Genomic DNA, 16501 nt, shown 5'->3' on the forward strand with positions numbered 1-16501 from the left:
GTGGGCTTTGGCCTCCTCCACAACATTCCTCCAAACATTTCTATCCATTATAAATCCTCTCCATCCTTATCAAATCATCCATTATCTCATCTTCCCATCGTATTCTTGGTCTTCCTTGTTTTCTTCTCGAGTGAAGCTTAATAAAATACATTTAGAGAGACAAAATATTCTAAAAAAAAATTGTGAATATTTTCCCCCTTATGGACGAATCTGTGTGTGGGGAGAAATAAAATGGCGAGCAGGGAGACTGAGCTCAGCTTTTTCTTCAAATACTGAATATGATGCTTCCAGCATAGTTTGTTGTTGAAATTTATGCCTAGAACGTTTTTATTTTCACTAATATATTGTAACTTGAGTTTTCAAATTTCCCAACATACAAGCAGGTGTAATCCGCGCTGCACAAGGGTCAGTGAAAGACACAATTAGATTATATTATTGAATATATAATTATAATATATATTATAATTGAATAGTTCTATAGTTCCATACTGAAAATGAAATGATACTGGGTGCGGCAGGAAGGGTGGATGTTTTTAGAACAGATAGTATTCTGATTTGGGTAGTCGGATTGTCTTCCAAACATTTCCCTCCATACCCTTTTTTGAGCATTCATTGCCTGGACTAGAACTATTCTTGTAGAGAAAAAAATTGATTTGATGCTTTGTGGTCAGGTGGTAGCCAAGAACGGTCAATACGAGTCTCGCAAATCGGAGGTTAAAAATTTGTGGTTCGATGGCTCAGCCGTGTTGCACCGTGTGAGTGGCCTCCATGCTACCTATGTTGGGGAGACTGCCGTGTCACTGGCATGGGACAGGATTCCTCAGGTGGAGGGCTACATAGTAAGGGCCCTCGTTGGGGTGCCATACCCCCAAAAACCTGTTAACCGGACCAAGGATGCTGAAATTACATGTGAGTTGTCAGTCTACTCCATATTTAACTGAGAATAGTTATATGTGCAACTAGTGCGCAAAGTGACAGTTTGCTGCACCGAAAGAAACGTTTACGCCCGAGCCGTAGGCGAGGGCGGAATGGTTTCTTGAGTGCAGCAGAGGAACTTTGCGCACGTATTTCACATTAAGTTTTTCCTACAGTTACCATTGAATATGAAAAGTGGGTAATTATGGGTAAAATTGCCTGAAATCCATCAAATGTTTTTCTGTGTAATTTTATTATTGATAAAAACCTTAATCCTAAAATCCTAAAGTCCTCGTTGTCCTTGGTTATAATATATAATGAATAATAATTAGCGCGTTGTGCTTGGTTGCACCTCTGCTCACTATAGCAGCCACAGCAGTCACTGTTACCAACTTCATTTTGATTTTGCTGCACTGTTGCTCCATATAACCTACTAAGTATTTTGCGTTGCCATGTTGCAAATCTGGAGTGCAGAAAAATTTTTCCCGCACTAGAGCGGAAAAGTGATTCTTTGCGTTCTGTAATCAGTGCAGCAATGGCCACTTTTCAACGTAACTGTAGGAAAAATGTTTTTCGTTGAGGTGCGTACAGACTTACGCGCCACGAACGCGTTATCAGCCAACTTTCCATCAACGATACGCGCCACGAACTTTTCATCAGCTGATTATATAAGTATTTTTACAGAAACAGTAAGATACAGATATAATCAGCGTAGTATCAGCTGATGTAAAATGAAATGCGCGTGTTCGTGACGCTCAGGTCTGTACGCATCTTGTTAGATTAATAAGCATCCACTGCCCACTAAAACAGGGGATCTGGAACTTTTAAAAAAATCTAAATGGCCTACAATTAGTGTTATAGGCCAAATTCAAATTCTTTATTAGCTATTTCTGATTACAAATGATATGATTACAAATGAGCAAGTTTTTGAAAGAGTGGGAGAGAACCGGAACTTCTTGAAGTGGATCAAGCAAAGAAGAGCACAGCTGATTGGCCACATCATCAGACATGACACTCTACTGACAAGGATAATGGAGGGAATGGTTGAGGGAAGGAATATGAGAGGAAGACCTAGGCTGGAGTATATGAAACAATTGCTACGGGATATGAGATGTGGATCATACTACGAGCTGAAGCGGAAAGCGGACGACAGAAAAGCATGGAGAGCTGCTGCCAACCAGCCCTACGGCTGTTAACCAAGAGAGAGAGATTAGCAATTTCATTTTTTACATCACATTTACAGTATGAAGAGAATTTCTGCTTTGTCATATACATATTAGAATCAACATAATCAATTACAGTCAATAAATAAATTTATCAAAAATAAAAGAAAATTTCTAGAACTAAAAACACACACTGGAAGCCTTGAATAAGTTAATTAACAACTTGGATAGAGCTACTTGTCGAATCCAACTAACATTGAATTAAGTACCTTGTATTAATGGGTTGGATCTCAGGAAGAGAAGCTGGCAATGGTCATCTAAAGACTCTCGGACTGAATAAAATGCTTTATGTGTCAAAACGTTTTCCTTGAATTTAGATTTTGAATTTATGATTCTGGTTTCATTTGGGAGAAAAACGTTATTGCTCTGTATAGTAAGGGCCCTCGTTGGGGTGCCATACCCCCAAAAACCTGTTAACCGGACCAAGGATGCTGAAATTACATGTGAGTTGTCTCCATATTTAACTGAGAAAAAGTTTTTCGTTGAGGTGCGTACAGACTTACGCGCCACGAACGCGTTATCAGCCAACTTTCCATCAACGATGAAAAGTTCATCAACGATACGCGCCACGAACTTTTCATCAGCTGATTATATAAGTATTTTTACAGAAACAGTAAGATACAGATATAATCAGCGTAGTATCAGCTGATGTAAAATGAAATGCGCGTGTTCGTGACGCTCAGGTCTGTACGCATCTTGTTAGATTAATAAGCATCCACTGCCCACTAAGACAGGGGATCTGGAACTTTTAAAAAAATCTAAATGGCCTACAATTAGTGTTATAGGCCAAATTCAAATTCTTTATTAGCTATTTCTGATTACAAATGATATGATTACAAATGAGCAAGTTTTTGAAAGAGTGGGAGAGAACCGGAACTTCTTGAAGTGGATCAAGCAAAGAAGAGCACAGCTGATTGGCCACATCATCAGACATGACACTCTACTGACAAGGATAATGGAGGGAATGGTTGAGGGAAGGAATATGAGAGGAAGACCTAGGCTGGAGTATATGAAACAATTGCTACGGGATATGAGATGTGGATCATACTACGAGCTGAAGCGGAAAGCGGACGACAGAAAAGCATGGAGAGCTGCTGCCAACCAGCCCTACGGCTGTTAACCCAAGAGAGAGAGATTAGCAATTTCATTTTTTACATCACATTTACAGTATGAAGAGAATTTCTGCTTTGTCAATATACATATTAGAATCAACATAATCAATTACAGTCAATAAATAAATTTATCAAAAATAAAAGAAAATTTCTAGAACTAAAAACACACACTGGAAGCCTTGAATAAGTTAATTAACAACTTGGATAGAGCTACTTGTTGAATCCAACTAACATTGAATTAAGTACCTTGTATTAATGGGTTGGATCTCAGGAAGAGAAGCTGGCAATGGTCATCTAAAGACTCTCGGACTGAATAAAATGCTTTATGTGTCAAAAAGTTTTCCTTGAATTTACATTTTGAATTTATGATTCTGGTTTCATTTGGGAGAAAAACGTTATTGCTCTGTATAGTGCTCCCTTTTCAAATTTAGATTCTCTGTGCATTGTGTAAAATAATTAATTTTGAGTTCTAGTTTCTCTTACAGTTCCATTCCTTTTGTGCAAAACCTATTGAGGTTTTTGAAAGCCAACATGAGAGTCGCATAAATATAAATTGGGGGAACAGTGAGAATTTTGTTTTTGAAAATGTCCCTACATGTGTGTCTACACCTCAAATTCAAAAATCGTCTGATTATATTTTTAGCCACACAGAAGACAAAGACATACACGATGGAGAATACTGTAGTTTGATCATTCATGTAGAATAATGAATAATCTATGTACTGTTCCTTTTATAATATATGAAGGGAATGCCAACTCTCCGAATGATATTCAAAAATTACATTCAAGAAAAATTAGACGGTTCAAGTCATGTATAAAACTTTTAATGGAAATCAATAATCCTTTGAGAAATTAATTTTCAGTTTAAATCCAGACTCGCATACATTCATATCCTTTATGAAGTCAGGTAGAATATTGTATAATTGGATACAGTACCAGAACTCCCAATGTCACGCTTCTAGAAATTGGAGCGATGCATTTCATCTCCAAGGAAATGTTTATTCATCGTTTCATAAAAATGTATATTAGACTATCACAGCGTGTGAAAAAACATGAAGAACAAAGGGCCTCTAAAATATAGACACTGGGTAAAGGAAGGAATTCAAAATCTGGTCGGTAGCTGTTTTTCATTGACTCCAAACCATCACTTTGACTGCCCACTTTTTTGCTTTGAAAACCTCTAAAGGGCCCAATGATCTACCCCAGAAAACTATACCATGAGGCTCCAACAGCAAGGAGTGAGAAAGACCAATATGTACCTATCTGAGGGACTTGAAAATGGTTTCAATTCAAAAATTTAATTTTATTTTATTCACTATTCAAATACATTTTCTTTCTATAACTCTACAGCCCATTGTGGGCTTTGGCCTCCTCCACAACATTCCTCCAAACATTTCTATCCATTAGAAATCCTCTCCATCCTTATCAAATCATCCATTATCTCATCTTCCCATCGTATTCTTGGTCTTCCTTGTTTTCTTCTCGAGTGAAGCTTAATAAAATACATTTAGAGAGACAAAAATTTAAAAAAAAATTGTGAATATTTTCCCCCTTATGGACGAATCTGTGTGTGGGGAGAAATAAAATGGCGAGCAGGGAGACTGAGCTCAGCTTTTTCTTCAAATACTGAGTATGATGCTTCCAGCATAGTTTGTTGTTGAAATTTATGCCTAGAACGTTTTTATTTTCACTAATATATTGTAACTTGAGTTTTCAAATTTCCCAACATACAAGCAGGTGTAATCCGCGCTGCACAAGGGTCAGTGAAAGACACAATTTGATTGAATAGTTCTATAGTTCCATAATGAAAATTAAATGATATTATCCTATCAAATTCACTGGACAATAATAGAAAAATAAATTGAAAAAATACAATAATTATTTACTATTTTGTCAAGAATAATATACGTTGTATATCTAGTATTTTACCTAGATAATCTTCATTGAAGTTGAAAATTTTAATAGCTAAAGAAGTTGAATTGAAAGAAAGAAAGAAACTTTATCTCCCCAAAATACAAAATACAGAATCACTAGAAAATATTTTCAATAATTGAAATATACATACATAATCATAGAAATTAAAAAATAAATTGTACGATATAAAACACTGCATGCAAATGACATTGATAACAAGGTCACGTCCTTTCAATTTTCATAGAGCTGTTTCATAGTTGTAACAATTATAATTGATTTTATTGACTCCAAACCATCACTTTGACTGCCCACTTTTTTGCTTTGAAAACCTCTAAAGGGCCCAATGATCTACCCCAGAAAACTATACCATGAGGCTCCAACAGCAAGGAGTGAGAAAGACCAATATGTACCTATCTGAGGGACTTGAAAATGGTTTCAATTCAAAAATTTAATTTTATTTTATTCACTATTCAAATACATTTTCTTTCTATAACTCTACAGCCATTGTGGGCTTTGGCCTCCTCCACAACATTCCTCCAAACATTCTATCCATTAGAAATCCTCTCCATCCTTATCAAATCATCCATTATCTCATCTTCCCATCGTATTCTTGGTCTTCCTTGTTTTCTTCTCGAGTGAAGCTTAATAAAATACATTTAGAGAGACAAAAATTTAAAAAAAAATTGTGAATATTTTCCCCCTTATGGACGAATCTGTGTGTGGGGAGAAATAAAATGGCGAGCAGGGAGACTGAGCTCAGCTTTTTCTTCAAATACTGAGTATGATGCTTCCAGCATAGTTTGTTGTTGAAATTTATGCCTAGAACGTTTTTATTTTCACTAATATATTGTAACTTGAGTTTTCAAATTTCCCAACATACAAGCAGGTGTAATCCGCGCTGCACAAGGGTCAGTGAAAGACACATTTGATTGAATAGTTCTATAGTTCCATAATGAAAATTAAATGATATTATCCTATCAAATTCACTGGACAATAATAGAAAAATAAATTGAAAAAATACAATAATTATTTACTATTTTGTCAAGAATAATATACGTTGTATATCTAGTATTTTACCTAGATAATCTTCATTGAAGTTGAAAATTTTAATAGCTAAAGAAGTTGAATTGAAAGAAAGAAAGAAACTTTATCTCCCCAAAATACAAAATACAGAATCACTAGAAAATATTTTCAATAATTGAAATATACATACATAGCCTAATCATAGAAATTAAAAAATAAATTGTACGATATAAAACACTGCATGCAAATGACATTGATAACAAGGTCACGTCCTTTCAATTTTCATAGAGCTGTTTCATAGTTGTAACAATTATAATTGATTTTATTTATTCCATTTATGTACTCACATTCTGATTGTCTGTTATTTGATTTTGTTTTCGATCTGATTGCAGTATCCAACCTGGCACCGAGAGTAGAGTATACTTTTGAAGTAAGCGCATACAAGATGCTTTATGAAGGAACACCAGCATCCGTACTTGTTACTACCCGAGGTAAACTATTTTCACAACTCTACTACACTTATCATTTTTACTTAAACCTTTTATTATCTATCTACATCTTATAAATTAATATTACTGTAACAGACTGCATACAGTACTCTGTAGCTAGATAAATAAGTAGATAAACACTGTTAGTAACAAGATCAGTATACAGTGCCACAGGTATTAATGACTATTCAAATCAAATTCTGTATTTGCCATAATACCGTACAATTTTCAAAACAAAAATATTAAGAATACTAATTAAAACATAACATGAGATGGATATCCAGAATAACCAGATACCAATTAAATAGTTATCCAACGATTAAATAATACATCCAGATTATAATCATTTGTCATATTTGAGGTTAAATATTTCGTCAATTTTTTTATTCCATTATTGTGGAAAAATGATCTGGCAAATACAAACAGCTATAAATAGAGAAAGGTAGAGCTATCTGATAGGCAAGTATAGCAACACCAATGTTGATCAAATACTGTCATTATAATGTGGACCTCACTTTAGTAATGTATTAAATTAATATAGTTATTTGTGCAACTAGTGCGCAAAGTGACAGTTTGCTGCACCAAAAGAAACGTTTACGCCCGAGCCGTAGGCGAGGGCGGAATGGTTTCTTGAGTGCAGCAGAGGAACTTTGCGCACGTATTTCACATTAAGTTTTTCCTACAGTTACCATTGAATATGAAAAGTGGGTAATTATGGGTAAAATTGCCTGAAATGCATCAAATGTTTTTCTGTGTATTTTTATTATTGATAAAAACCTTAATTTATTGTCAAATTGGATAAAAATGTCCTTGGTTTTAATATCTAATACCAATAATTTGCGCGTTGTGCTTGGTTGCACGTCTGCTCACTATAGCAGCCACAGCAGTCACTGTTACCAACTTCATTTTGATTTTGCTGCACTGTTGCTCCATATAACCTACTAAGTATTTTGCGTTGCCATGTTGCAAATCTGGAGTGCAGAAAAATTTTTCCCGCACTAGAGCGGAAAAGTGATTCTTTGCGTTCTGTAATCAGTGCAGCAATGGCCACTTTTCAACGTAACTGTAGGAAAAATTAATAATCACTATATTGTATGCATTATTGCGCAAGCAATATGTAACGATAGAGGAAAGATGGATACTCCATGGTATAGGGCGTTGCGTTTATGTTGCAAATTTCACAGTTAACTCAAGCCGATAGTCCTAGTAGTTCTTTTTCGTGAAGCTATGTGATGGTGGTAGAATCTCATACTGTGCCGTTCTCATCCTCGGCTTTATTTGTCAAGAATATATATTTTCCAATGATTCAATAACAAATTTTCATAATTCAGATTCAATATTTCGTCAATTAATTATACTTCAACATTGATAAAAAAACGTTCTGGCAACGTTACGGATTTAGAAAAGGATAGCGCCATTTGCTCTGTCGAATGATAGACAAGAATTGCAGTACCAATAGCAATCAAATACTGTCATTTATCTCGGGCCACTCACGTGTTTCGGATGGACACGTTAAGCCGTCGGTCCCGGCTGCCTAAAAAGCAGTCGTTAGGTCATGTCAGAGGCCCTGAAATTGATCAGTTGCGACCTGAAAACTCTGACACCAGACCTGAGCCAGCCAGGTCACACGATATTATTATTATTTCAAATACTGTCATTATAGCGTGGACCTCATTATAGTTTATAATTCCACGGAGAAACTGTAGCATAAGAAGGTATCCCGCGGTATAGGGCGTTTTTGATGCAAATTCCACTGTTAACTCAAGCCGATAGTCCTAGTAGCTGTTTTTCGTGAAGCTATGTGACGCTGGTAGTCTCTCATTCTGTGCCGTTGTTACACTTTCACCCAGACAAAGCAGTAATAATGGACAGTAATCGGCTTCAGTAACAAAAATTTGCTTGAAAATTGGAATACGAACAACCTATAGGTTTGACTGTGATAGTTGAGTTCTTCAACTTGTATTTTCATTTTTACTTCCCTTGCCCTATTACCATAGGTAAGGAAAGTATTGCTTTCCAAAAAAAATTAAGGTACCCTAATTTCAAGTTTTCTATACGTTTCAAGGTCCCCTGAGTCCAAAAACATGATTTTTGGGTGTTGGTCTGTGTGTGTGTATGTGTGTGTGTGTGTGTGTGTGTGTGTATGTCTGTGAACACGATAACTCCATTCCCAATTAACCGATTGACTTGAAATTTTAAACTTAAGGTCCTTATACCATAAGGATCCGACAATAATAAATTCAATTAAATTCAATTAAAGATGGCGGAAAAAAGGCGGATAATTACTAAAAAACCATGTTTTTTACGTTTTTCTCGAAAACGGCTCTAACGATTTTCTTCAAATTTATACCATGGATAGCTATTTATAAGCCCTATCAACTGACATGAGTCTCATTTCTGAGAAAATTTCAGGAGCTCCGTAATATTCTTAAAAAAAATGGCGAATAATGACTAAAAAACCATGTTTTTCACGGCTTTCTCGAAAACGGCTTCAACGATTTTCTTCAAATTTATACCATAGATAGCTCTTCATAAGCCCTATCAACTGACATGAATCTCATTTCTGGGAAAATTGCAGGAGCTCTGTAATATTCTTGAGAAAAATGGCAGATAATTACTAAAAAACCATGTTTTTCACGATTTTCTCAAATATAACTTGACCGATTTCTTCCAAATTCATACCCTGTATAGTTATTTATCAGCTCTATCAACTGGCATGAGTCTCCTTTCTGTGAAACCAATGGGGGGTTCACCCCATCCTTGAGAAATGGACTTAGTAACCTCCCTCTCGTGCATGAGGTAGGTAGGTAGCGCAGTCCATAAAAAGAACACATAGTCGAGATATTTCATCTGTAGAACAGCTGTTTTTACGACTTCTAAAAAAAAATAATCGAATTTCACAATTTACACAAAGAAAAAGTTCTCTGAAAACAATTATATATACACATATACAGAAGTCTGATCGTAGTTTCAAATATGAGCAAGGAAAGTTGTGTGAGTGTACCACACCAGATCTTTTAATTAATAATGACGATTGTCTCAACATATTGTATGCTTTATGACAATAAACGATGATTTTATTTGATTTGATATACCATGGGATATCTCCTTTTCTTTATGGTGTAACTCAATGCATCTTGCACGACTCTTGCGTTGATTTGGCGTTGCATTCAAACAGTAGGCCTACTGCCAGTTAAATGTGAATCTTTCTATTTTGCAACAGGGTATGAGCTGCCGACCGTGCGTAATTTGCAAGTTGAACTGGTGAACGGAGGTGGCAGTGTAAATCTGGTGAACTTGTCATGGGACAGAGTGGTCAGTGAATCCTATATGGAGCCATTCTGGGACTATGGCGTTTACTATGGTCTCGATCTCAAGTCGCTTTTCACCAATGGTAACATTATTTTTGTCATTGTCATTCAATTTCAGCTGTTTTCCATGCATGAAATCAATCCGGTAAATAGCGGTTTGCAGAACAAATAAACATATGATTCTCATAACCATATGTTTTCTTTGCAGTCTAGTATGTTTCCTAGCTCCGAAATAGGAACAGCAAAACTGCTACAAAAAACCACCTTCAGCGCTCCAGGTGGAAGTTTTGTCAACTTTCACCTTCCAACTTCAAAATCCTGATTCGGAATTTGTAAACTAGGCTTGCGAAATTTCTTCTCCTTTAGAGCCTGTTCACAAGACAGCGATTTACGTTCGGTTGTCGCGCGGTTGACAAACCGAGCGATTGCCAGGTATAGGGAAACACATGGTGCCGTACACATGCATCGCTTGGTTTTAGTAGTCGCCGGCGAATCGCGGCGGTTGTAGTCTCAGACTACAACTGCTCGGATGTCGCTCGGTTGCCGGGCGGCTCGAAATACTAGAGCAGGCATGAGAGCGTACACATGTCTTCAATCAACCGATCAGAGCAGTAATGTATGTTTAAGAGTAATATAGTGTTTAAGTACATAGATTAAGATATTGAGATTGAGTACATAGATGTTGTACCTATTAATCATTTATCATAACCGAGCGCAAACCGCTCATGAATCGCTGTCATATGTACGAGGCTGGCAAACCGAGCGATTTGCCAATCGAGCGATAACCGAGCGTAAATCGCTGTCATGTGAACAAGCTCTTAGCTTCAATCATTCGATTGGTAGGCAGCTTTCCATAGTTTTCTGTCCATAGCTGTACTTTTCAGTTGGATGTAGCTCTGGATCCCTAGATCTTAGGTAACTTGCCTTAGATATTACAGCCGGGGTCTTCCACGAGCCCTTTCTCCAATATTCTATACCTATACCTTACCTATCTATACCTTACCTATACCTTACCTATACCTTACCTATACCTTACCTATACCTTACCCCTTACCTATACCTTACCTATACCTTACCTATACCTTACCTATACCTTACCTATACCTTACCTATACCTTACCTATACCTTACCTATACCTTACCTATAATATACTATACCTTCCAGTATTCTTAACGTGAATTAGTTGTGTCTAAATACATGATGTGAAATTTAGTTACTACAAAATTCATCTCAACTTTTTCCATATCTCATAGTTTTGGAGATATCCGAGCCTCAAGGTGTGACATTAAAAAAAACGCGTTTCTCTTTAATTAATTAAATTTTGCTTGTTTTTAATTATCCATGATTAAAATCTATGTTGATTATAAGCTTATAGAGCATTAAATTCTCTTCAATTTGATGTATAATTTCACAATTTTACGCATTTCCCTACGACTTTTGCAGCAGCTTTTGATTATCCATGATTGAAATCTATGTTGATTATAAGCTTATAGAGCATTACATTCTCTTCAATTTAATGTATGATTTCACAATTTCAAGCTTTTCCGTACGACTGTTGCAGCAGATTTTTTGATGTTGCAAAATTAGGCTATTGCCTGTTCCGACTCACATTCAGCTTATAAACTAATAAAATTCTTCAATTTAATGTACGATTTCACAATTTTAAGCTTTTCCGTACGACTGTTGCATCAGCTTTTTTTGTTGTTGCAAAATTAGGCTATTGCCTGTTCCGATTCACATCCAGCTTATAAACTAATAACATTAATATTATATAATCAAATAACATGTTTATCATCAAAAGCATCACTATAATCTATTAACATCTATTTTAATTTATTAATTCCTATTCAACCAATTTTATCATGAATGATTTATTTTTGTACCCCAGAACATATCATTTATAGTGGGGTGTGTATTTATTCATTAAATTATCTATGCCTATTAAGATTCAATGCATGAAACTTCTTTAAAGTTTATTTGTATTAAATGTCGTAGTATTCAAATTTTGTATTTAGCACGATGTGCTTACAAACCGGCGCCTCCACCAAATATGTAAGCTATATGTGGACGGCGGAGAGGAGCCTCCACCAAAATATGTAAGCAATATATGCCTTCACCAAATATGTAAGGGTGGGAAAATGAAAACAAACACACAAGAAAAGATCGTACAGGTTTTTGATATTTAAAACAAAACAATAAATTATCTATTACTAAATTAGAATTATAATTAGGAATTACGAAATAATAATAATCAGATGAATATTTCAGGGGCTACTCGCTTTGCTGCTAATGAGGATTCAATGTTTGTGGTTATGAAAAATTTAAGAACAATGACTCAGTAGTCACCTACCTTTTTGAAAATGGCTTCCCACTTTGGCATCCACTGGTATTTCGCGGCGTTAATTATTAATTGAAAAAATCAAAATAACTGATCTAATGGAATGGGTTCAGATCCCGTCCTATTCAATAATACAATTCTCTTTAAACTACCCGAACTGCGACAGGAAAACTGTATTATAAAACAAGAGCAAAATCTATCCCCTTCACCAGAACAGCCGGACTTTACTCACAGTCCTATCGAACGAGCTCACACACCCCAAAAGAAAAATTTTGGGTATTAAATATAACTCAGTCAATGCCAAACATGAAAGCCATTTCAGTACATATTTTTATCTGTCGCACAAGCGGCACGTTTGTTATTAAAAACAGAAGAGAAGCTACATTAAATTTTGACAACAAATGAAATAAACAATCTTTCTGTCGATGACAAAAATTGTTCAAAGACAAAAACATTGTTCATTAAACTTTTCTAAATTAAAACTCTAAAATCCTGATCAATATGAGATAAATATATGATTCATATATATGTCCCATATGACCAGGTGACATATTGTAATTGATTTTGATGAATAAAATTTGATTTGATTTATTCTATTTATTGTGATTTGATTGGTAGGACCACAAGTGATAACGCAGAACTTTTCCTGATCAATAAAATCTTTAAAATCCTGATCAATATGAGATAAATATATGATTCATATATATGTCCCATATGACCAGGTGACATATTGTAATTGATTTTGATGAATAAAATTTGATTTGATTTATTCTATTTATTGTGATTTGATTGGTAGGACCACAAGTGATAACGCAGAACTTTTCCTGATCAATAAAATCTTTAAAATCCTGATCAATATGAGATAAATATATGATTCATATATATGTCCCATATGACCAGGTGACATATTGTAATTGATTTTGATGTATAAAATTTGATTTGATTTATTCTATTTATTGTGATTTGATTGGTAGGACCACAAGTGATAACGCACAACTTTTCGATCGAAGTGCAAGGCTTGGCGGCGTGCGAATCCTACGTGTTCGACGTGGGAGTGGTGGGACCTCGAGGCACTGGCCCACTCTCCGACAACCCCAAGACCGTTCTCACCCATTTCGACGAGATGGCGCCGCCCAAGAACCTCAAGGTCTCCACGCCTGAGTGGGACGAAATGGTCATGCTGGTCAGCTGGGAGTCCTCATGTCCGGTCATGAGTGCGCCTGTGTCCTATGTGGTGAGTGGAGGTCACTAAGGAACCGCGACAAGGTGTCACTCCGTCAAGTTGTGTCACTTTGTAGAAACAAATGGTGACAAGTTGTCGGGACTATATCACGTCAGCTTGTCACTTTCTAGAGCCACAGTTGATAGTTAGATACTGTAAAGTATAGTTAGATACTATACTCAGTATAGTTAAATACTGTAAAGTAACTCTCGATTTCACCACCCACCTATCTTTCAAAACAAAAAAGTTAGTAGCATGTCAAAAATTCCATGTTTCCTACTTGAAATATAACGACATTGACGAACCTAATCATTAATTAAACTAGTAGTTCTGTAAACAGTAGACCTCGCGCAGTTATAAACCTCAGCCTCCTTTTATACTGTCCATTAGAGTAAATCCTGTCTGTATGTCGTGTCGGCGAAATATCGGTGTGAAAACGGCTAATGGCTGTTGGGGTTGGTGTATCAAAAATGCTAACATCAAAAGCTAATCTCCTTCAATACATACTGGCAACAGGAATATCGGGTTAGGGCGAGGAATATCGGAGATGATATTCTACATCCAATTCTGTGGTTGAATTGAAAATTTGGGAAAGTTTCATCGCTGTTTTTCTTCGGATAGAAGGTCAAGTCTCAACTCATTTTATACATACTATTAATTATTATTATCATTTCACACAGACTTTATTTATCTTCGTACAATTTTTAAATGATTCTATTTAATGAAATACTAGGATAATGTTTGAAAATATCATAAATTTATTGAAAATTTCATACCTGCTTCAACACCTGTAGTATCTGCCATCTTCAGTGTGAAATTTTTTTAAATTTTGAAAAAGTTTTAAATTTTTACGCTGAAGATGACACCACAGGAGTTGAAACATGTTGTATGTAATTTTTCAATAAATATTATATTTTTAGACAATATTCTAGTGTTTCATCTATATATATAAAAGCGAAATGGCACTCACTCACTCACTCACTCACTCGCAGTACTAAAAATCTACCTGACCAAAAACGTTCAAATTTGGTAGGTTTGTTCAGTTGGCCCTTTAGAGGCGCACTAAGAAATCTTTTGGCAATATTTCAACTCTAAGGGTTGTTTTTAAGGGTTTAAAGTTCGTCTTTTAGCATGTATATTCTTCTTCTCCCAATCTCTTAATTATAATTGAAATTTCCATATCATATGTTACTATAGAACTATAATCTAGATAGAGTACCTCTTCGAAACAGTTGTTAACTGGCAACTAAATTAATAATTTTGTCAGGTTGGCATTAAGTTGAGTTGACTTTGTTAGGTTGGCACCAAGTTGAAGATTTAAATGCATTTATCGCGAAAAAATTGATTGGGCACTGCTACTTCAATCCTGGGAATATTATATTACTAGCCGTCAGGCTCGCTTCGCTCGCCATATCCGTTTAGCCAGACGTTTAGTCTGGCCCCCGACTGGATTGTCCTAACATATGATAAAAATGCTCAAATGAAAAATGCAGGCGAGCGAAGCGATCCAGTCGGGGGTCCAGGGGGCGGAGCCCCCTGGCTAGACGGATATGGCGAGCGAAGCGAGCCTGACGGCTAGTTATGGATAAATATCACTACATCTCACCAAAAACAGTATCTTATGTCAAAGTTTTGATTAAATTTGATCGGCATTTTTGTGTGAAATTTGCAGGTATCAGTGACCGAAACAACACGCATGAACACATCCATAACCCTCCCCCCAACTACCAACACCACCCTCTCCAAGCCGATCAGGATCTTTTCGGGCGGTCGATACAGGGTGTGCGTCACCAGCCATCCGTCACCGTGGAAGAAGCCAAGCGAAACAGGACCGAAGGCGGGCGAAGCGGGGCTGGCACGGGTGCAGCCCGGCCCGTGTGCCTATCACTACAGTATGCCTCTGCCCACCCCAACCCAGTTGACTGTGTTCAGTCTCATAAATGGTAGTGTCTTTGTCTACTGGAAAGAGGTGGAGCAGCAGACTTATTTCAAAACGTGAGTAGTGTGAATTTTTTATAAATTAATTTAAAGGTGCGTACAGACTTTCGCTCTGCTCCGCAATCGAACGTCACTCGAGCAGATCGATTGATGATCGACCGGGGAGCAAGAGTGGAACGCGAGAAGAGCTAACATCTCCCGTAACGTTCATGATCGGAGCGAGTGCGGAGCGTGCATGGATCGTTTGCGGAGCGTGCATGGATCGTTTGCGGAGCGTGCGTGTAGCGTGTTGGAGGCACGTATATCTGTACGCACCTTAAGACCAGCAGGAAACCTGTGTGGGTCTGTTTAAAGCACAAGTGGATTGAATTTAGACAAACTGAAAACTTGACGTACTGAAACTTTGCTGAACTAAAAATAGATTTATAACAATCCTCGCTAAATTAATAATCTACACGCAATATTTCAAGTTAATCAATTGAGTAGTTCAAACGTGATGATGCGTCATCGTGTATTTCCTATCCCGTACGTGTATCATTCAATTCTTTTGAAGTAGATAAAATTTAGACAAACTGAAAACTTGACGTACTGTAACCTTGCTGAACTGAAAATAGAACTATAACAATCCTCGGTAAATTAATAATTCAAACGCCATATTTCAAGTTAATCAGTAGTTCAGACGTGATGATGCGTCATCGTGTATTTCATATCCCGTACTTGTATAAACGAATTATTTTTTTATTATAATATTTATTATTCATTTATTCATTATTCTGATTTTTACAAGAAGTACTGAATGGGAGAGAAAAACTAAGGATACTTGTATCCCCAGACATCCAAGGAACGGAGGGTCCGCTTTCAGTTCAAGAGCCTGACGCTAGTGAAGCTAACGGCAATCGAAGAAGCACAAGGACTAAAAGGCTTCCAACTTATTTAAAGGACTATGAACATTCATTCTCCTAGGTGGAGTGAATGTGATGATATTGATCATATGATCCATAATCATATGCTCTAGT

General features: G+C 36.4%; 1 protein-coding gene across 1 annotated transcript in view; it reads left to right on the top strand.

The window, feature by feature from the left end:
- The window catches only part of LOC111057872 (sortilin-related receptor-like), a 160793-nt gene that overhangs the window by 125366 nt on the left and 18926 nt on the right, over positions 1–16501 (top strand). The window contains exons 26-30 of the mRNA XM_039437313.1: positions 607–909; positions 6580–6678; positions 9899–10069; positions 13300–13559; positions 15220–15542. Coding sequence (XP_039293247.1) covers positions 607–909; positions 6580–6678; positions 9899–10069; positions 13300–13559; positions 15220–15542 — 1156 coding nt within the window. The remainder of the gene's footprint in view (positions 1–606; positions 910–6579; positions 6679–9898; positions 10070–13299; positions 13560–15219; positions 15543–16501) is intronic.

This window comes from Nilaparvata lugens, chromosome 11 (genome assembly GCF_014356525.2).
Source record: "Nilaparvata lugens isolate BPH chromosome 11, ASM1435652v1, whole genome shotgun sequence".
NCBI lineage: Eukaryota > Metazoa > Arthropoda > Insecta > Hemiptera > Delphacidae > Nilaparvata > Nilaparvata lugens.